A 19,815-nucleotide genomic window follows, 5' to 3' on the forward strand; every position below is an offset into this window, starting at 1 on the left:
AAAACAGTCTCCACAACTGCAGTGGGACAGTCACGAGAGTGCAGGCACGGGTCCAAAAAGGCAGGAGCTTGCGGGACTGCTTCCGGCGGAAGAAAAGATGGAGGATCTCCGGGTCAGAACTGGGAAGGGCGGTGAAGGGGCGGGACCAGAGCGGGCGAGCTTCCGGGTCTCCTCGAGGACCGGCAGAGCTGGGGGCAAGGGAGGGGCACGCAGCTTGGGACACTCTTTCCCGGGCTGGGAGAGCTGAGAGTGATAGGATTTGGGAGCCAAACGGACGGTGCCCCTGCTAGCTGTTAGACCTAGGCCGAGAGTTGCAGGAAGGACGTGGCTCCACCATGTGGCTTCCTCAACCCTCCATAGACCTCGCCACCACCTCTGTTGACCAAGTGGCCCGGGAAGGCAGAGTTAGCAGCAAACGCCTAGCAGCGCCAACAACTTTCCCTTTGGCCGGGCGCGCCCTCCAGTGGCGCCCTCCGGTTCTCTTCAATCTCAAGCTGCATACCTACCCTGAACACCTATAGCCGCAGCAGGAGGACAATCTTAGCCTTGCGAAAAGCCCGACAGGATCCTGACTGTAAGGGAACAAAGGGTTCTACGTGGGCCATGGTCTGGACTCCAGTAGAGTTGCAGGAAGTGGACTCTGTCTCGGAGGGAAACCAACATCCACAACCACCTCTACCCTCAGCCCTTGAGAGTCCAGTCTGGGCCCTGGGTCAATGTCAACCACAGTACACTCGCAGAGCACCATGCCTAGTAAAAATCACCCTTATCTTTCAGACAGCCCCTGCTTAGCCTCCACAAACCTTACTTTTCCCCTCTGGAGCAGGTGGGAAATGAATGACCAAGGGTCCTGTTTCTGCTGTCTTTACCTGGGACTCTTGAGTGTAAACTCCTGAGGCTGGGCCAAAGGTCTGGAGACTCTAAAGCTGCTCATTTGGGGCCCAGACTCTGAGGGGTCAAGGTAGCCCATTCTGTCCCAGCCCTTCCAGAACCCTATTCCCAGGACTCTTTATTCAGACTCCACAAAAATCAGAGCCCCACAGACAGCCAGGTTAGAGCCACCATCAGTACCATTCCAGGCCCTGACCAATTCAGAGGGTAAAACCTAGGTCTCTTGCCCAACTGTAATTCCCTGGTTGCACTGTACAACCTGAGAAATTCAGCACAGTCAAGGATCTAGCAATGGGGATACTTTTGGCCAGGAGAGACTACCAGGCTACTGTCTTTTATTGTTTCTGCGATCATTCAAGGCTTAAGTACAAGACCAAGGTTCAGTATTATCCTGTTCACCATGATATATTCTGGGAAGGAAGCTGAGTTGGTATTATGCAATCCTAGTTGGTATTATGCAATCCCATGTGGGAAGGCTGTACATTACTCAAGGTCATGTAGTAAATTAGCAATAAAATGGGGCCAAACAAAAGATAGGGACCCTTCTCCAAGGGTAGACCCTATACTTTCCACAGAGCCTGGAGCTAAGGAGAAGTCTTATTGGGATGAGGATGAAGAGGGAAGGATAGGGATTAATGCTACCCAGGACTCCTTGGAATGAGCCAAAACTTTCTCTGGGTCATTATTGACCTACTTGTGACTAAGCTGCATGGCTTTTGACCCATTGCAGTTCAGTGCCTGCCACCTTACCTCTAACAGATCACATAATACCCTCTGGGAGGTGCCATGGCATTGTATAATAAGATAGAATAAAACAATACAGTAATCACAATAGCAACTGCTACTATTTACTGAACACTTGCTCTACCTCATTTCATAACAACCCTATGAGGTAGGTACTATTGAGATAGGCATCTGGAAATAAAGGGAGATAATAAGTCTTAACGGAAGTGCCCATAAACCATTGAAATGCAGAAAGCAGCCATGAAAAACTGCAACCTCTGAGAGACATGCCCTTTACCCACACCCTTTACCCCTTCCCATGTGATATGAGGACGATGAGGAAGCACAGGGAAAACTGGCACAAATTTGTGTAGCTCTACCCTGCCTCCACCTCTAGTCCAGACCCAAGCACCAGCCCTCTACAAATATTAGCACCCCACACCAACAGGTTGCTATCTTTCCTCTGGAAATAGCCACATTCTCCCCTTGAATGTGTATTTCTTTCTTTTTCCCAAAGGCCTGTCCTGCCCTTGATTGCCCCCGTTACCCTTTGAATATGTATCTACTTTCCTAAATAAACCTCTGTCTATGCCTCTGACTGACAGTGCTAAAAATCTTTTCTGTCATGTATGCTAAGAACCCTGCTGGTCCTGAGTCAAGTTCCCCCTTCTTACTGTTAACTCCTTGGACCGTTCTTCAGAGATATCTTCTCCCATGACACTATCATTATCTCTATTTTTGCAGATGAAGAAACTAAACCTCAGAAAAGTTACACTCACCCAAAGTCTTGCTAATAAGTGCTAGAGGTGGATTTCAAACTCAGGTTTGTCTGACTGTGGAATTCATGTTCTCACATTCACTGATCTGCAGAGTAACACCCAGTGCCTTTCAGCAGCACTGTCCAGCTTCCAGGTACTATCATCCTGCTTACAATTCTGAACACCCAGCCAGGCCTATTTCTAAGCCCTGTCCCCTCGTAATAAGCTCCTTCTTACCAGTGAATCCCTATAGAGAAGGCTTCCTGACACAGGAATTTGTTGCATTGCCTCAAACCATGGTGTCTATCCCAAATGCCTTCTCAATGCTATTTCTCCCCTAAGAGTTTATCTTAATTCTCACTAAACTTTTGCTTATGCCTTTTGCCCTTCTTGAATGCCCTTCCTTAACCCCTCATGGGTCACCCAGTGGAAGTACCAGATTTTTAATTTCCTCCCTCCACTGATCCTACACAATTCTGGGTCTCAAGGCCAGAAACACCCTAATCTCCCACCCCCAAAAGCTTTGGCCCAAGGTCAATTAGGAAGCTTCAAAGCACAAGGAGGCTTGAGTTCTAGTCCTAATAGTGTGGGGCACAGCTATTCTTTTCAGGAACAACAAAACAAAGGATTTTTCCCCCCTACAATTCTCGGGACAAGGGAGCAAAAAATGTTGAGAGAAGTGGGCTTGAAGAGAAATGTGGCTGAGAGGTTGCTCAGAAGACAGGAGAGATATGAAGGTGCCATACTGGTGGTCTGTCTTCCTATTAATTTTTCTGGACTGGGGGCTGGGGTTGTGACTCAGTGGTACAGCCCTTGCCTAGTATGTGTGAGGCACTGGGTTCGACTATCTGCACCACATATAAATAAATGAGCAAAACTTCTAAAAAATTTTTTAAAAAAATTTCACTGGATCGTTTAGGGGAATGAAAATCTTTTAAACATTATAATATTTTAAAAAGCATTTACAGGTACATTAGAACTTAAAGGAAAACTCCTGAATTGTGAAGAAAAAACCTGAAACTGCTAAGAAATCATATGTTTGTGAAGGGAGAATTCAGGCTTCTTCACCAACAAGGGCTGTGTCCTTTGCTTTGAGGTCGCTGGTACAGTGCGAACCCAGTGCCTGGCACCGAATGAAGGTGACTATTGTGATCTCCTGGACCCGGAAAGAGAGATTCAGTGCCCAAGGGTGTGACCCCGCTTGAGGCCCTGGGAAGGAGCAGCCTGGCGTCCCCACTGTACCCTTGGCTACAGGTCTGGAAGAGAGGAAGGCGTGTCAAAGGCGGAGTCACAGGCTCTCCTCCTCCGTAGCTCCGCCCAGTAGTGGCTCCACGTGGTCTCACAACTCGCCTTTGCAGGGAGGGTGGTCCCCAGGCAGACCCGCGTTAGAGTGACACCGTAAGAACCAAGCTCCCAAGGCCACCCAGCTTAAGTTCCATATTTTTAGTTTCCTCCCCGGAAAAAGAGCTAGGAACGCGACCTGTGGGAAGAACTGGAGTCCACCGGTTTCCAACCGGCTCCGGAGGACCAGCCCAGGACCAGAAGTCTTGGGAGTTCAGAACACGACAAGTGAGCTGCCTTAAAAGGACAGGCGCGTAATGGCCGCACACGCCCGCCGTCTGTGTCATATCGCCTTCCACGTGCCGGCCGGGCAGCCACTGGCCCAGGACCTGCAGCGTCTCTTTGGCTTCCAGCCCCTGGCAGTGCGGGAGGCGGGTGGCTGGCGACAGTTGGCCCTACGCAGCGGAGACGCAATCTTTTTGGTGAACGAGGGCGCGGGACCCGGGGAGCCGCTGTACGGTCTGGACCCGCGTCACGCTGTGCCCAGCGCCACGAACTTGTGTTTCGACGTAGACGATGCGAGCGCCGCCGCCCGAGCGCTGGCCACCCGGGGCTGCCGGGTACCGGTGCCCCCAGTTAACGTGCGGGATGCGCAGGGCACCGCCACCTACGCTGTAGTCAGCTCGCCGGCTGGCAACCTCAGCCTGACGTTGCTGGAGCGCGCCGGCTATCACGGGCCCTTCCTGCCAGGCTTCGGACCCGTGTCCTCCAAGGCCGACTCCGGTTGGGTCAGCCACGTGGACCACTTGACCTTGGCCTGCATGCCCGGCAGCTCCCCAAAGCTTAGGCGCTGGTTCCAGGACTGCCTGGGCTTTCACCACTTGCCGTTGAACCCAGGGGAGGATCCCGAGCTGGGCCTGGAAGTGGTAGTTCAGTCGGGGCATGGGGGGCTGCGACTCACCGCCCTGCAGAACCCATCCGGCAGTGTTGTTCCCACCCTTGTGCTGGCCGAGTCTCTGCCGGGAGCTACCAATAGACAGGACCAGGTGGAACAATTTCTGGTCCGGCACAGGGGGCCGGGCCTGCAGCATGTAGGACTGTACACACCGAACATCATGGAGGCCAGTGAAGGGATGGCAGTGGCCGGAGGCCGGCTCCTGACACCTCCCAAAGCCTACTACCAACAGCCAGGCAAAGAAGGGCAGATCCTCGCTGCAGGGTTCAAGCCTAGCCTTCTGGCCCGACAGGGAATCCTGCTAGATGGAGATAAAGGCAAGTTTCTGCTTCAGGTCTTCACTAAGTCCCTCTTTGCTGAGGATACCTTCTTCTTGGAACTGATTCAGAGGCAAGGGGCCACAGGATTTGGCCAGGACAACATCCGTGCACTATGGCAATCGATGCAAGAGGAAGCTGCCAGGGGCCAGAAAGCCTGACGAGGGCCTGAGCTGGGTGCAGCCATCAGTCTTGTAGCCTAAGACACATCCAGAGGAGGCCCAGCTATTGAAGAGCTTTGCCCTCAGAGGCCAGGTGTGACCTGCTTCCCAGTACCAGTCAGCAGTTAAGTCTCATACTGGGCTCCAAAGAAGTGTTTTTTTTGTTTGTTTGTTTGTTCATTTGTTTGTTTTGTTTTTAACTCTAAAACCTTTCTTACAGTTTAATATCTAATACATACACAAGAAACAAAGAACAATAAAAGAATTACATGATTAGGTCACAGAGCTAATACAAGCTTTTGTGTTCCTTTTTTTTTTTTTTTTTTTTATGTGGGTAGGGCTAATGGACACCTTGTTTTTTGCAAGGTGGGGATTGAACCCAGGACCTTGCACATGCTAGGCACTCCTACCCCTTTGTGTTCCTCTATGATAGCACTTCCCTCTCTGCCCCCAAATTTTGTGATTTTTTTAAAATCCTTTGCATTTCTGTATTGTTTCACTGTATGTGAAATGTATCCCTAAATAAATGACTTAGTATTTGAGGCAGGTAATTAAGACAATACATTCTTTTGTGCTTCCCTTCTCTCTAGGGAGCAACTGGTACAGGTAAGGACAGGCTGGTTCAGGATTAAGCCCAACTACCTGCTCTAGAATGACACCACTGCTCCAATCAGAGCCAACCTGAGCCCTAGAAAATGTTGGGTGTCGGCTACTGGCAGGTGCTCTCTGCAGCTGCCTTCCATCTCCTGGGGAATGGAGAAAGGACAGATTACTGTGGACAGAACACACCCTCCTCCCTCTGCCTAAGGCTGGCTGGGAGTTCAGCCAGTGGGAGTCAGGACCCAATACTTTCTGGGTCCCTCAGAGGTGTGGAGTAAAGGGGCTAGGGAGAGGATACAACCTTCCCAAAATGACTATAAAATAAACACTTTATTAAACAACAGGATTCTCAGGGAGGACTTCCAGAGACATCACTGGGCTGCACTGTTGAGGCTAGGTGTGTCAGTGGGGATATGAGGCCGAAAGAAACTATCCAGTACTTGCTGGCCCCTGTTGGGCTTTTTCCGGCTGGATGGAGAGGACAACTGGGGCCTTTTGGAACCCTGCACAGAAATCAAAGAAGGGAGGTACTGAGGAGAGGTCGTCATAGCATTCTTTCCATCCAGCCCCTCTCTATTGATCTAGCTTAGGTTCTATCCTGAAATGTAGTGCTGCCTCCAAGTATCTTATCTGTCCCTTTCATCAACTCTACACAAAGCAGCCTGAGAAAATCTTCCTAAGATACAAATCTGGCTCCTCTCTTTCACCTAAAATGCTCCCGCACCTTGGTTAACATGGCTGACCTAGGTGGGCTCTGCCAACCTCTCTAGCTAACCAAATGCTCATGGCTCCTTTGGCACTGCAGACTGCATGGTACCTTACCTTTGCACAAACATTTCACAGATCTGAGACACTGTATTGCCCTCATTATTTTGCTCTTGTCCCCCTACCCTATTCCTTACACTGTAAGGTCCTTGGATCAAGAACTATTTGTCTGACCCCATGAAAGCCTGGAGTAGAGAATGTTCACCCAGACATGTACCAGATGGGGAGACAGATGGCTGGGTGAGGGCCATGAGACTCACCTTACAGGTCCCTGGCTGATAGTCCTCATACACACGGAACACCTAGCCAAGAAAAAGGGGAAAGGACAGGGCTGGCATCTTCTCCAAAAGAGCCAAACCTCTATTTTCTGCCCTTGACTTTATGCCCCAGTACTTGTTTAAAATGTTTTTTTTTTTTTTTTTTTGTTTTGTTTTTTCTGTTTACACAGGTTCATATAGACCATGTAGGAAACACACAAAAAAGGGACCCTGAAGACAAAGGTGGTACCTTTTTCATGGCGGTAGAGACAGCTGCAGTGTAAAATTCCTCTCGGGTCAGCCACTGAGCGCCAGGTGGTGTGGTCATTGGGGTCTGCCCTTCCAGAGCCAGTCCATATACTTGATATGTCAGCTTGATATGAGAGAAAGTGTGGCTCACCTGGGAGGAGGGTCAAGGGGCTGAAATAGGACTGTGAATGTGACCATAGAGGTCATCAGTCCTGGCGCCTCCACTGTTTACTTACCTCCCCAAGGTACTGGAGGTGGGTAGCAGGGAGGGGCCCAGCCCAACTCTGCAGTTTCTGCAGCAGGGCCTTGCACTGGTGCTGCCCTGAGGGCTCCACGGTCACGGATGGGAACTCCCATAGTCCTGCCAGAAGACCTGAAAGGGAGGAGAGCCAGTATGGGGTAGGCCTCAGCACTGACTCCTCTCTCTATTCCTTCCTCTCTGTTGACTGTGCCACTTCACTCTCAGCATCCAGGTACCTGAATTAGGCCTCTGCACCAGTAGAATGCGGGCACCACCAAGGGCTCTAGGCTGCTCTAGAACACAGGTGGCAGAGTACTCCTCCCTGGGGGGCCTGCGACTGGCCTTTCTGGGAAAGTTGATGACTCCTAAGGTGTGGTTCCAGGGTTCCGTGGAAGGCAGGCACAGCTGGCACTTTCCAGTGTTGGGAGCTGGGAACAGAGATCCCCAAACCCTGCTTAGCTCAGGAAGGCTTAGGTGCCAACCCCAGAAAGCAGGCTTGGCCTGGCTCAGCAGAATCTTACTGGTTCGGAAAGAACTAGTATGAGGCTATACAGGCAGCTCCCTGACAGGGCCAGGAGAGGGCGGGGTTGGGGTTCAGGCTGCACTCACTGCAGTTCTCCACGTCAGGACTGCCTTGCAGGCTCCACGAGGCTGAGAACTGCTCCTGCTCCACCTGAGAGACAGGGTGGGGTATCATGGGACAAGAGTCATACCCTAGGACTCCTGACTGCTCCCTCCCCAGTAGGCTCACCCTCTGGCGTGCCCGGCACAGGCTCTGCACAGGGCACTGGCTGCAGAGAGGTCGCTGTGGGGTGCACACTGTGGCTCCCAGTTCCATGGCTGCTTGATTAAAGTCTCCAGGTCGGTTTGGATCCACTAGCTGCTGGGCTAGGCTCCTACAAGAAGGGAACACCTCTGGGAGATAAAGACCCTTTGAGGATACCCCTCCCAAACTCCCCCATTATTCCAATATCATACCAGAGCTGCTGAGAGACAAGAGTGCTCCTGGGATCAGCACCAATGGCTCGGACACGGCACAGCACCCGTACTACATTACCATCCACCACACCGGTTGCCTTACACAGAGAAGTTCAGGACTTAGCCTTAGCTGGGAGGTGGCACACATAAAGTGTGGGTGGGCAATGGTCTCACCTGACCAAAGGCAATGGAAGCAATGGCTCCTGCTGTGTACCGCCCCACACCAGGCAGGAGCTGCTGCAGGGTCTCTGCTGTACGGGGCATGTGGCCCCCTAGCTCCTCCACCACCTGATCAGGGTGAGAAGGTTTAAGGTTATGAAACATCCGAGGCCCTGGTCTTTTACACCCTGTCCCTGCCAACCCTTTACCTTCCGAGCTCCCTCCTGTAGTCGCCGGCCTCGAGAATAATAGCCTAGGCCAGCCCAAAGTTGGTTCACTTCCTGTGGGTGGGGTCACAGGTCAAAGAGATCTGTGGTCAGCCCCTCGGTAGTCCCCATTCTCCCTACCCAAGGGTGGCTTTTACCTCCAGAGAAGCATTGGCCAGGTGCTGCAGTGTTGGCCACTTCTACCGTTCCAAGGCAGAAAAGAAGAAAAGAGATCAAGGGTTAGCGGGGCGGAGGAAGCCTTCTCTAAACCCATCCCAAAGTACAGGCTCTTTTCTGGGGCCTGACCCAATGCTCCCCTCTTTTCCCTGGTGTCACCTGCATCCAACGGGTATAGTAGTTGATCACCGTGGCAACCTGGGTCTGCTGCAGCATAACCTCTGACACCCACACTAGGGGAGAGGGGTTGGCATGAGAGTACTGCTAACCTGCCTTGCTTCTAGCCCATAGCCCCCAGACCTGTACACTTCCAAGCAAAGCACCCCTGCTTTCAGGAGATATACTGACCAGCATACGCCCGCCTGTCCAGGTCCGCTTCATCCTCTGCCTGTCAGTGCAAGCCCAGGTGGAAAGTTAGTGTGGAAGGTCCTGGATGCCATCCTCCTGCCCAACCTTCCTTGTCCCTCATCTGCTTACCTGTCTTCTCCAGGGTAGGTCCCGCTTCTCTCTGTCATACCAGCTCAGCAGGCTTTTCCGGAAGGCTGTTATTTCAGTTCTATTTTTGAATAGATGGTACGGGGAGACAGAGGCCTGCAACATCTCTTCTTCCTGCTGACTGGCTAGGTCTGCAGGAGATCCAGGACACTCAAAGATCTTCCCTGCATAGGATATGCATCAGGAACCCAGGACACAGAAGCCTATGGTAGTGTACTCCTACTTAGGACCTCCCCTACTCCCAGTCCCGTGCTTAAGCTTTGAAGCAGGAGTCAGACCAGAGTTCTCTAGTTGTATGTAGCCTTGGCCCAATTTATGGCTTTAATTTTCTGAGTAGTACTGCTGGCTTTGTTCTCTGGGCCACAGTGAAAAGCCACTTGTTTTAGTCAGATGCAATATATATCTATGCAGGGCTTCCCTGTTTACAAAACACTTTCAGGCTTATAAACTCATTTGATCCCATGAAAGTCACATGAGGGAAGAAAAGCATAGGCTACTGCTCCATATTACTGGTAAAAAAAAAGTAGCCAATCAGAGCAATTATCCCAAAGTCACACAGCAACACAGAATTACACCCTTAATTGTTTCTTAATGCCTTAATTTATACCAGGATCCCCTCTCAATCCAAATCTGCCCCCTTTCACAGCCAACGAAACCAGCCTCTGTAGGCTTTGGTTAGGACCAAGCTCCTTACCCTTAGGAACAGAAGGCTTGGCCTGGCTACTGTTGGGGGCACGTTTCTTCCTTCTCTCCTGGCCAGCTGCCTGCTTTCCCAGGCCACTTCCCACAGTTGCTCGAAGCTTCCTCATGATGGCCTGGAACAGAAAGACCCAGACAAAGTAGTTGATCACAGTGAGACTGAATCTTGAGGCCTCACAGTAGTCAGTCACCTTTTTCCCTATATCACTCATATAATATCTAGCTTTTCTCAAGCACTCCAAAGACACCTGTGGGTTTGCTGTTGACTGTCTGTGGCACTGAGGTATGACCAGCACAGGGGCACTAACATGAGAATTCAGAGTAACAAGCCAGCACTAGTATGGACCAAGGACCAAAGTCTTCTGTTGAGGAGTACTTATGGGTCCCTGATGCTTATCATGTTGTTGTTGTCTTAAGGTGTCTGGGAGCATGGGGGTAGGTGGAAAGTTTCTCCACTTAGAGATATATCATGGTTGCACTAAAAGAGCCACTTTTGTAGCCATCTAGTCCAAAACCTTTGTTTGATAGAAAGGAGAAACCAAGGATCAGAGAGGGAAAAAGATTTGCCTAAGAGTAGAGATGGCAAATCAGTGGGAGGATAGAGATGAGTTACTTTTATCCTAATCATTTCCTGATCTAGCAAATTCTTACTGACTGGCCATTAGCAATAAGAAAATGCATCTGGTTGATCTTCACTGCTCTGAATGTTCTGGCTGCCTTTTCTCAAGTAGCAAAAAGAAGCTAACGCTTAGTGTTTACTGTAGGCCGGACCCCATGAAGTACTTCAACTTCCTGATGGCTCCCCAAGGTAGGTATTACCATCGCCTCCATTATATTTATTTATTTATTTATTTATTTTCTTTCTTACTTATTTATTTATAGTACTGGGGATTGAACCCAACAGTGCTTAGCCACTAAGCTTCATCCCCAGCCCTTTTTATTTTTTGAGACAGGGTCTCCCTAAGTTGCTTAGGGACTTGCTAAGTTGCTGAGGATGGCTTTGAATTTGTGATCCTCTTGCTTCAGCCTCCCAAATCACTGGGATTACAGGCATGTACCACAGCACCTGGTTTACCTCCATTTTAGCTATGAGAAAATGGAGGCTTGTAGAGATTAAACTTGATTTTCCAAACTGAGTGTGCACTCTTATATTCTGCTGTGCTGCAATCCCAAGCCTATTTCAAACTCTCACTTCAAGGTTTCAACTTCACCATCTAATTTTCATCAAAATAGCTTGCTTCCTGGGGCTGGGGTTGTAGCTCAGCATTAGAGTGCTTGTCTAGCACATGTAAGGAACTGGGTTCAATTTCAGCACCACATATAAATAAATTAAAGGTCCATCAACAACTAAAAATAATAATAAAATAAAAAGAGCTTGCTTCCTCCTTCAGAGAAAAAAAAAAAAAAAATACAAACCTCCCTCCATTTGCACTGACCTCCTTCTTTCCCCTTTTATGTGAAGAATGGGGTCTCTCTTTTTCCCATGGTCCTGCTCCTCCAATCTTCTAACCACGACTCATTCTCCTCCCCTACATGGCCAGACTTCCTTTACCAAACTCACTTACTTCCACAATTTATTCTACAATCCATTTCCAAAGAGGAAAGTGACCTTTTCAAGACATGATCATGTCAATTCCTTACAAAAAACCTTCAATGGCTTCTCATTAATTCCTTAAACACATATTTATGTGTCAAGCAGTTTATTTCAGTAAACAAAACATCAAAGATCCTCATGGAACTTATATTCTAATGGGGGCAGACGTACAAATACACATAAGTAAATTATACGGGATATTAGAAGACAATAACTATTAGCATAAATAAGAAAAGTAGAGCAAATGAAGAGTTTAAAATGCCAGGATAGTAACAGAACTTTGCAATTTTAAAGAATGTGCAGAAGGTAGGCCTTATTAAAGTAATATTTGGGGCTGTGGTTGTAGTTCAGTGGTAGAGCGCTTGCTTAGCATGTATGAGGCACTGGGTTTGATCCTCAGCACCACATAAAAATAAAAATAAAATAAAGGTATTGTGTTCATTTACAACTAAAAAAAAAAGTAATATTTGGTTGATGATTTAAAGTTAGATATGTGGATACCTCTAGGAGGCATTCAAAGAAGCTAGAGCAAAGACCCCAAGAGGGGTGCTTGGCACGTTTGTGGTACATTAAGCAGGCCAATGTGGTTAGAATGGAATGAGTGAGTAGTAAGAGATGAAGTTAGAGAAGGAGATGGGGAGGTGGGATAGGATCACTAAGTACCTTTTGGAGGGCTTTGGCTGTCACATCCCTTGCTCTTAGAATGAGTCAGTCCTCTTAATATAGACTTGAAGGTTCATGTATCAAGGCCTTACTTGTTTCAGCCTCTCCACTTACTTTGCTCAAGCCACATTTACCCGAATTTAGTTGCTTAAATCCCCAAAGTTGTCCACTTCGAGGCCTCACACGCTACATTTCCTCTGCTTGGACAGTTTTTCTATGTTCTACCTAATATCCAACCATATTTTAGGTTTTGGCTTAAATGTCCAAGTACTTTACTCTCTCAGGTACTTCTCCATTATAGCTCTTCACTGTAATTTCACATTTACTTGTGTTTCTTCGACTTAGTGTCTGCTTACCTTCCTTGACTGTAAAAAACAAACAAACAAAACCTCCATGAGGACCAGGACTAGGTCTCTTCTGTTAAAAATTATTGTTCCCAAAGCCAAAGCCAGGTAAACTGTACACCGTAAATGTTAAATGAATTAATGGAATGGAGAAGCGTGAAGGAAGGTGTTCCTTTTTTAGAAGAGGTAACCCCAAGCAACTGAATAATGACGAAAGACTCAGTAGGGGGAGAAAAGTTAAAGATGCCCTAGAATCAAGCGAATAAGCAATGAGAAAGGATTGCTGGACCAGGGAATGAAACTGGAGCCCCTGGGAAGAGACTGTTCTCTGGTAGGGACACCTCCCTCAGAGTAGTAGAAGTCATGCTCAAACACCCTTTAAGTTAATTACACTTCCTATTTGCTTTACAAATTGTCCCTTCCTCACCATTCCCACTACCGGAACCTTAATTCTAATCCACTTTATCGCTTGCTTGAAGTTTTTCAAAAGTTTCCCTGTTAGTTGGTCGTTTTATCCCTCAGCATCCTTGTCCTGTGGCATGCTCTCCGCCTGCACTTATCTCTCCATCCTTTCTGAGAATTTGCCCATACTCAGAACACCTTTCTCCTCCTCCCGACACCCTTCTTCTGGCCTAACTCCTAAGCATATTTTATGCTCAGTTTAGGCAGTGCACCCTCTTCTGGGAATCCCGCCTGCCCACCCAAAGCATCTCGGAGCTGTGCGGACAAGGACCGCACGCTCACACTCGCGCGTGTACTCCCACACTCTCGCAGCCATGGGTGGAGAGACGAATTACCTCCTGCGCCGACTCCCGGGACTCCGAGGGGCGTGGCTCCGGCCAATCCAGGAGGGGGAGCCCGCAGCACCAGCCAATAGTCTCTCAGCGCGGGCCGGGCCCACTTCCCCGCTCAGGGCCCGGGAGGTCTGAACGGAAGTCCAACCCAACTGCGACCCCGAGCGCGACACCCCGCCCCTTTCGCGGCCGCCCGGGTAGAGCCTGGAGACTAAACGGAAGTCCTCCGTACCCGGAGACAACTCAAGCGAGGGACGCGCGGCACGCGCGGCGTCATGGCTGCCGGCAATGACGATGGCGCAGCTTCAGCTCCGGCGGCCTCAGACGGTGAGCGACTTCCCAAGGGCCACCCTAGAAGCTTATACGCTCCGGGGGAGGGGAAGACCTCAGGCGGGTGGGTGGAGACAGACCTTCAGCTTTAGAGAACTCCTTCCTTCGGAAGCATCCACGAGCTCCGCGTTCAGCTGCAAAGCCTGGGAGTGTTGGGAACACAGAGCTGGTGGGGGCCTTCGGGAGATGTGGTCTTGATGGAACTCAAACTTATTGTGATTCGGTTAAGTGGGGCATGCACACTGTGGTCCAAAGGAAGTAGAATGTATTGAGAGCTGTGGTGTGGGGCATTATCAGTTGATGGGGCATGCTAAGAACTGTTGCTTGTGGCTGCTGGGGCACCATAAGAACAGTAGTGTGGAGCCTTAAAGGAGTTGAAGGGACTTGAAATCCTCAAGCCCTGCGAAATATCGCCTGCAGGGGATAGGAGAAGAGGAACCTCAAAAGCCATGTTTACTTTTCTACTGATTGATGCTGAGGAGGAAGTAATCTCCCAAAGTCTTACTTAAAGTCACTGGAAGACTCTCCAAATTCAGGGCACTGTCCATTCCAAGGGCAATGTATGAAGCACATTGGATACACAGGTTTAAGAGAAAAGCTATCATCGGAACCCAGCTCCTTTGGCCTAGCTTGGTGTCTGTGCCCCTGGGACCTTACCAGAGCATGAACATCCATCACTGTTCTTATCCCCAGGTGGTATCAACAAATGCACAAAATCTGGGGATGGTTTAGTAATCCAGGTTCCTGTAGTGGATGTGCAAAGTGACAACTTCAAGGAGATGTGGCCATCCCTCTTGTTGGCCATAAAGACAGCTAGCTTTGTGGCTGTGGACACGGTAAGAGATGCAAAACAGGGAGGACAGGTGGTTTTGAAGGAACTGGTACTGGGGGCCAATCACAACCCTTCCTTTATCCACCCATAGGAACTGAGTGGGCTTGGAGACAGAAAGAGTTTGCTGAACCAGTAAGTATAAGTCTGTTCTTTAGTTCCAGCCCTGGCAGGAGGGGCAGACCTCAACCCTGGAATGTGTAGGGGAGTCATAGTCCTGGGTGTTTGGTTCTTTCGTGAAGTAACTCAACCACAGCTGCCCTTAAACCCAACCCCAAGGTGCATCGAGGAACGTTACAAGGCTGTGTGTCATGCTGCTAGGACCCGTTCTATCCTCTCCTTGGGCCTTGCCTGCTTCAAGCAGCAGCCTGACAAGGTATGAGCTGTCTCACCCCTGTCCCAAGTCTGTGGCTATGGGGAGGAGGGTTGAGTTCCAGAGGAATATCGGGTGTGAGGTTTTCTTCTTCCAAATCTTGATGTAGCAGATGTCCTTCTTTCTCAGGGTGAACACTTCTACCTGGTCCAGGTGTTCAATCTCACCCTGCTCTGCATGGAGGAGTATGTAATAGAACCAAAGTCTGTGCAGTTCCTGGTGCAGCATGGCTTCAACTTCAATCGGCAGTATGCCCAGGGCATACCCTACCATAAGGGCAATGACAAGGTAGGACTTCACCTTCCTTAACCTCGAGTCTGGCGCTCAAATGACTTTATTTCTTCCTATGCTACTAGACTATACGCCAGAGAAGAATCTGCTTATGTGAGTATGGGAAATCACTAATGACAAGACTGGGAAAATAAGACTAATTAATACAAGGGTGGGTAGTATTGGGTTAGATAACAAGGGAGAATTTTCCAGGTGGGGAAACTTGGGATAAGTGTCCTGTAGAAGAGGCTCTCTGACCCCTTCCCTTCCACCTAGGGTGATGAGAGCCAGAGCCAGTCAGTGCGGACACTGTTCCTGGAGCTAATCCGGGCCCGTCGGCCCCTTGTGCTGCATAATGGCCTTATAGACTTGGTGTTCCTGTATCAGAACTTCTATGCACACCTGCCTGAGAGCCTGGGAACCTTCACTGCTGACCTGTGTGAGATGTTCCCAGCAGGCATTTATGATACCAAATATGCTGCTGAGTTTCATGCCCGCTTCACAGCCTCCTACTTAGAATATGCATTCCGGAAATGGTGAGGGAATGGTTGAGGGAAGGGGTGGGGCCTAGTATGAGTCTACTTCATTCACTTAAGATGTTTATTTAGTACTTACCATGTGCCAGGCACTGCTTTAAGATTTAGCAGACAAAAATCCCTGCTCTCATGGATCTAGTGGACCAATACCCTCTTGCACTTTTGTAGTGAGCGGGAAAATGGGAAGCAGCAGGCAGGTGGCAACCCACACCTTGCCCTGGAGTTCTGCAGCTATCCTTCAAGCATGAGCGCCCATATTGACTACCGTTGCTGCATGACTCCTACAACTCACCGTCCTCATCCCACCAGTATCTGTGACAACTTCTCGGTGAGACCACTTGCCTACTTGCTCATTTCCTGGGAGAGGGGAGGTTCTGCTATCTGGAACTCTTTGTAAGCCTGTTTCCTACCTCTAGGCCTATGGCTGGTGCCCCGTGGGACCACAGTGTCCTCGGTCCCATGATATTGACCTTATCATTGACACGGATGAAGCTGCGGTAGAGGACAAGCGGCGGCGGCGACGTCGTAGGGAAAAACGTAGGAGGGCTTTGTTGAGCCTGCCTGGGACACAGACTTCTGGGGAAGCTGAGGATGGTCCTCCCACAAAGCAGGTCCATGGGGACAGTCTCAAGGCTGAGAAAATTGAGCAAAAAGTGGCTGAGGATGATACGAAGGAGCAGCCTGCCTCTGATCAAGATCACAAAAATGACCTGGAGAAGGAGCTTAAAGCAACAAGGTATGAAACAAATGACATGGCTACCTCAGAAGTGCCAGAGTGCCAAGCCAGTCCTAACCCAGTGCCTGGGGATGGATTGCACCGAGCTGGTTTTGATGCCTTTATGACAGGTTATGTGATGGCCTATGTGGGAGTGATCCAGGGACCCCAGCCCTGCAGCTCTGAACCCTGGCTACCTGAATGTCACAACAAAGTATATCTGAGTGGCAAAGCCGTCCCCCTCACAGTGGCCAAGAGCCAGTTCTCGCGTTCCTCCAAAGCCCACAATCAGAAGATGAAGCTGGCTTGGGGCAGCAGCTGACCCAACTTATATATGATATTCAGCCCAGGAAGAAAAGCTGAGAGTAGAACAGAGTTGTTTGGGTCTCTGTAGCCTTGAGTGTCACTCAACTACAAAGAGTTAAGGTGGGAGAACCAGATACTGCTGCACTGCCCCCTGGACCTTTTCCTTTACCCCAAAGGCTGAGGTATGAGGGTACAAGTAAGAAGGCTGACCAGCATCTGCAACACCAACTTTATTTTTAAATCTGAAAGTGTCTTGGGAAAGTTTTACAAAAAAATCAACAAACGAGTTATGAAAATATTTGACCAACTTCATTCTTTGGTTATTTCTTATTGCGGCTCTGTAAGGACAGACTGTTCCCGAAGCTGCAGCTATAGCAGGAAGGGGGAAAAAAATCAGTCCAAGTATAAACCATTTAACCAACTGGGTGTTTATCACCTGTTGATAACATAGAGCAGGCCCTAGGGCCTACAAAACCAGCCCCACTCCCAACCACAGGGTTGAAAGTCTTAATGAGGCAGAACATTAAGACTCCTTTATAAATATGAAAATAGATTAATCAACTGGAATGGTTCTTTGAATGGGTTAGCTAAGAGCCATGACCACCACACTGCCTTGCCCTCCCCTTGCATAGAAATGTAGTGATGTGGTCTGACCATGCAGTAAGTGCAAACAGCAATTATTCAAGTGTCTTAAGACATACTGGCAAGAAGCACTCCAGTTCTCAGCCCTTTATGACCTCCTGATCAGCTCCAAGTTCCATCTGGTAGCTTATATGCCCCCAAAAAGGGCAACAGAGTCTTGGGATGGGAGAAGAACCAGGGTAATACCACCTGCCAGCTCAATCTAGAACTAGGAGTTCTCTGGTCCTGTCTTGGGAAGTATACTTGAGTCAGGTAGGAACTAGAGCTTCTTGCTAGATTTCAGAAGCTTAGTATCAGCAGTTGGCCCTAACTAGGAAGGCTCTCAACTGCAGCCTTCCCTCTCATGCAGCCATTGGGTATTGGGAACCCAAAAGTTGAACCTGGCTTGACCTAGCCTTCCTGCTCTTAGGGCTCCAGGGAAGTCAAGGGTGTGCACCAAGGGGTCCCTATGGCTTCAGCTGAAGGTCTATCCCCAAGGTGAGGCAGGGACTAACCGCCCCCTCACCCATCCTGTTCTCCCTGGATTTGCAGGCCTATGCCTGAGACAGAGCAGGGGACTGCAGCCAAGTTTCTTGGCCTGCCTTCTTCTACCTCCATTTCCTCAGAGGCACTTCTGCAACATGGGCTTGTCTCCTGGGGCTTGGGCCCAAAACCGTTTTCTTCCTGGGGATTAGAGCAGTCCATGGCCTCATGGGCTGGAGCAGCTGCCCGGAATGGTGGGATCTCTCTTACCCTGTACTTGAGACTACTGAGTCGTGGTGGGGGCCCATCAGATAGTGATTCTTCATGGCACATAAATGGGCAGGCCTCCTGACGCAAGAATTCTGGTGAACCAGGCAAAGAACGCCAACGGCGAGCAGGTGGGGCCAAGGGCTCCTGCCAGTCAGCCAGGGGTGTAGTTCTAGGCCCTGGTGCATCTAGGTCAAATACCAGGGAGATGACAGACTTGCTGGGTAGGTCAAAGAGCTTGATCTTCCCACCCTTGAGGTCCTGACGAGCACTGAAAGGGTTGACTTTGGGGGTGCGGGTAGCACCATCTCTTGGTGGCTGGTAGTATGGGTCCAGGACACTCACGGTACGTGGAGGTTTACGAGAAAAGATGTCTGACTGGCTTCGAGACAGCCAGATAGTACGTCTTGGACGTGGTGACTTGTGGGGGATCTTGTCATCCAGTGAGCTCAGCCGCTTCCCCGCAGGTACTTTCTCTAAGAGTCCTAAAGAACAGTGAGTCAAATCTGGGTTCTCAGTAGTCATAATCAATAGAAGTACCTACCACTTCATCACAGTATTTTCACTCAGGAAAGCAAAGTAGGACCTGTTGTCCCATTTCAATAATTAGGAAACACTTAGAAGAATTCAGTATGTCAAGCCACAACTCTTACAAGAGTCCAGAACTTTTTTTCCCCATGATCTCCTACCCCTCTTCCTTCTAGACCCAAGTTCTTGCCATCACAACCCTGGAGGGGAAGATCCCATAGACTAATTTTCTCTGTTGGGATCAAGTTGGGTTTGTCTGATCTAATCTGCTCTCTTACCCTTTGCTGTGGGCTGCAGTTTCTTGTCCCTCTCCAGCTCTTCTTCCTGTAGGCGGTTCATAATTTCCTCCAAGGTCTTCTCAATCTCCACAAAGGATGGACGCAGTTTGGGGTCCATCTGTAGGCATCCACGCAAGCCATGAGTACTGCCCTCCCACCCCACGAGTGAAATCTGAGTATATTTCTAGCATCTTTTAAGAGCCAGATGTGCAGCTTTGAGGTTTTCCTGAGGCCCTAGGCCATGAGAGTGATTGCCAGGGATAAGGCAGGGAAGATGGCTACTGTCTTCACCTTTACTATCTTAGTTCTTTTTGTGTGTGTATCTTGTCCCCTTGCTAAGAACACTACCCTCTAAAAGTGTATACTCACATTGAGTTCTTCTGTTTTTCCTTGAGTTCTGATACTGATGTGTCTTGGGGAGTTACCTGAACAAAGCTTAGCTACTCTTTGGTCCTAACAGATCTAGCCCAGCCCAGAGCTGAAAAAAAGGAAGGCCAACAAGCGCTTTCCCCATGTGCCTCAGAACAGGCATAACCCACAGTCCCAACAATAAAACCTATCCAAAGTTCTGTCAATACCCAAATACAAGAAGTGGTAGGTCTGCCCTGTAAGCTGAGGATTATTGGGTAATACAAAGCTGTTTTTTCTTCCCTTGGTCCAAGGTTCTAGAGAGCCTGGCCAAGCCCAGAAGAGGAAGTGTGGTTTGTGTTACACACCAGTGAAACTGTATCCCCTCATGAGGCTAATCAGCTGCCTCTCCCTATGGTCTTAACCAGGTGAAAAGGATTCAGCCAGCCCCTGACCAAAGTCACAGGGAGAAGGACACTCACATTACAGCAGTTGAAGGTGAGCTGCAGAAAGTCTGGGGGACAGTCTCCCACCATGTGCTGGAAAGCGTCATAGTCCAGCCCGAAATTCTGTGGATGGGTATGGTGGGGAGGGTACAGGGACATGGGTAGACAGGTCATTAAT

At 49.3% G+C, this 19,815-nt stretch overlaps 4 protein-coding genes across 13 annotated transcripts in view; 2 read left to right on the forward strand and 2 right to left on the reverse strand.

Moving 5' to 3' along the window:
* Positions 1-3,275: 3,275 nt before the first annotated feature.
* Positions 3,276-5,251, forward strand: HPDL (4-hydroxyphenylpyruvate dioxygenase like). The gene has a single exon (XM_079116264.1). The coding sequence runs from the start codon at positions 3,971-3,973 to the stop codon at positions 5,084-5,086; it is 1,116 nt and encodes a 371-aa protein (XP_078972390.1). The 5' UTR covers positions 3,276-3,970; the 3' UTR covers positions 5,087-5,251.
* Positions 5,252-5,383: 132 nt separating this feature from the next.
* On the reverse strand, positions 5,384-13,444 carry MUTYH (mutY DNA glycosylase). 8 transcript variants are annotated; one of them, XM_079116072.1, is made up of 16 exons: positions 13,311-13,444; positions 9,908-10,028; positions 9,196-9,344; positions 9,067-9,106; positions 8,878-8,951; positions 8,700-8,741; positions 8,545-8,616; positions 8,351-8,464; positions 8,177-8,274; positions 7,950-8,094; positions 7,808-7,871; positions 7,435-7,626; positions 7,194-7,330; positions 6,959-7,108; positions 6,712-6,753; positions 5,384-6,189 (listed from the first exon to the last, which is right to left on the reverse strand). In XM_079116072.1, exons 2-16 carry the CDS (start codon positions 10,020-10,022, stop codon positions 6,058-6,060), a joined length of 1,566 nt encoding a protein of 521 aa, XP_078972198.1. In that variant the 5' UTR covers positions 10,023-10,028; positions 13,311-13,444; the 3' UTR covers positions 5,384-6,057. The 8 variants fall into 8 exon arrangements, with proteins under 8 accessions (XP_078972198.1, XP_078972195.1, XP_078972199.1 ...); XM_079116069.1 differs by having other exon boundaries at positions 9,196-9,377; XM_079116073.1 differs by lacking the exon at positions 13,311-13,444 and adding an exon at positions 12,170-13,173.
* Positions 13,445-13,497: 53 nt separating this feature from the next.
* Positions 13,498-19,754, forward strand: TOE1 (target of EGR1, exonuclease). Of its 2 annotated transcripts, XM_079116124.1 has the most exons (9): positions 13,498-13,634; positions 14,331-14,473; positions 14,561-14,601; positions 14,746-14,842; positions 14,969-15,127; positions 15,386-15,645; positions 15,814-15,973; positions 16,062-16,381; positions 19,620-19,754. In XM_079116124.1, the coding sequence occupies exons 1-9, from the start codon at positions 13,583-13,585 to the stop codon at positions 19,621-19,623; spliced, it is 1,236 nt and encodes a 411-aa protein (XP_078972250.1). In that variant the 5' UTR covers positions 13,498-13,582; the 3' UTR covers positions 19,624-19,754. The 2 variants fall into 2 exon arrangements, with proteins under 2 accessions (XP_078972250.1, XP_078972249.1); XM_079116123.1 differs by lacking the exon at positions 19,620-19,754 and having other exon boundaries at positions 16,062-16,978.
* TESK2 (testis associated actin remodelling kinase 2) overlaps positions 16,877-19,815 on the reverse strand; it is a 130,071-nt gene continuing 127,132 nt past the window's right edge. The window contains exons 9-12 of one of the 2 annotated variants that reach the window (XM_079116046.1): positions 19,674-19,760; positions 18,844-18,961; positions 18,041-18,522; positions 16,877-17,035 (exon numbers count right to left, since the gene is read on the reverse strand). In XM_079116046.1, coding sequence (XP_078972172.1) covers positions 16,994-17,035; positions 18,041-18,522; positions 18,844-18,961; positions 19,674-19,760 — 729 coding nt within the window. In that variant the 3' untranslated portion in view covers positions 16,877-16,993. Of the gene's footprint in view, positions 18,523-18,843; positions 18,962-19,673; positions 19,761-19,815 lie in introns of both variants that reach the window. The other variant, XM_079116045.1, reaches the window with a different exon arrangement.

Source organism: Sciurus vulgaris (genome assembly GCF_902686455.1).
Source record: "Sciurus vulgaris genome assembly, chromosome: 1".
Taxonomy (NCBI): Eukaryota; Metazoa; Chordata; class Mammalia; order Rodentia; family Sciuridae; genus Sciurus; species Sciurus vulgaris.

Excerpts from the sequence above, each read along its gene's own strand:
- TOE1 (XM_079116123.1), top strand. The coding sequence starts at position 13,583 with ATGGCTGCCGGCAATGACGATGGCGCAGCTTCAGCTCCGGCGGCCTCA. Across the intron at positions 13,635-14,330 it reads AGCTCCGGCGGCCTCAGACG|GTGGTATCAACAAATGCACA; the intron begins GTGAGCGACTTC and ends TCTTATCCCCAG. Across the intron at positions 14,602-14,745 it reads AGAAAGAGTTTGCTGAACCA|GTGCATCGAGGAACGTTACA; the intron begins GTAAGTATAAGT and ends CCCAACCCCAAG.
- MUTYH (XM_079116069.1), bottom strand. The coding sequence starts at position 10,022 with ATGAGGAAGCTTCGAGCAACTGTGGGAAGTGGCCTGGGAAAGCAGGCA. Across the intron at positions 7,331-7,434 it reads GGTGCAGAGGCCTAATTCAG|GTCTTCTGGCAGGACTATGG; the intron begins GTACCTGGATGC and ends CCTCCCTTTCAG. Across the intron at positions 6,754-6,958 it reads TCTCTACCGCCATGAAAAAG|GTGTTCCGTGTGTATGAGGA; the intron begins GTACCACCTTTG and ends TTTCTTGGCTAG.
- HPDL (XM_079116264.1), top strand. The coding sequence starts at position 3,971 with ATGGCCGCACACGCCCGCCGTCTGTGTCATATCGCCTTCCACGTGCCG.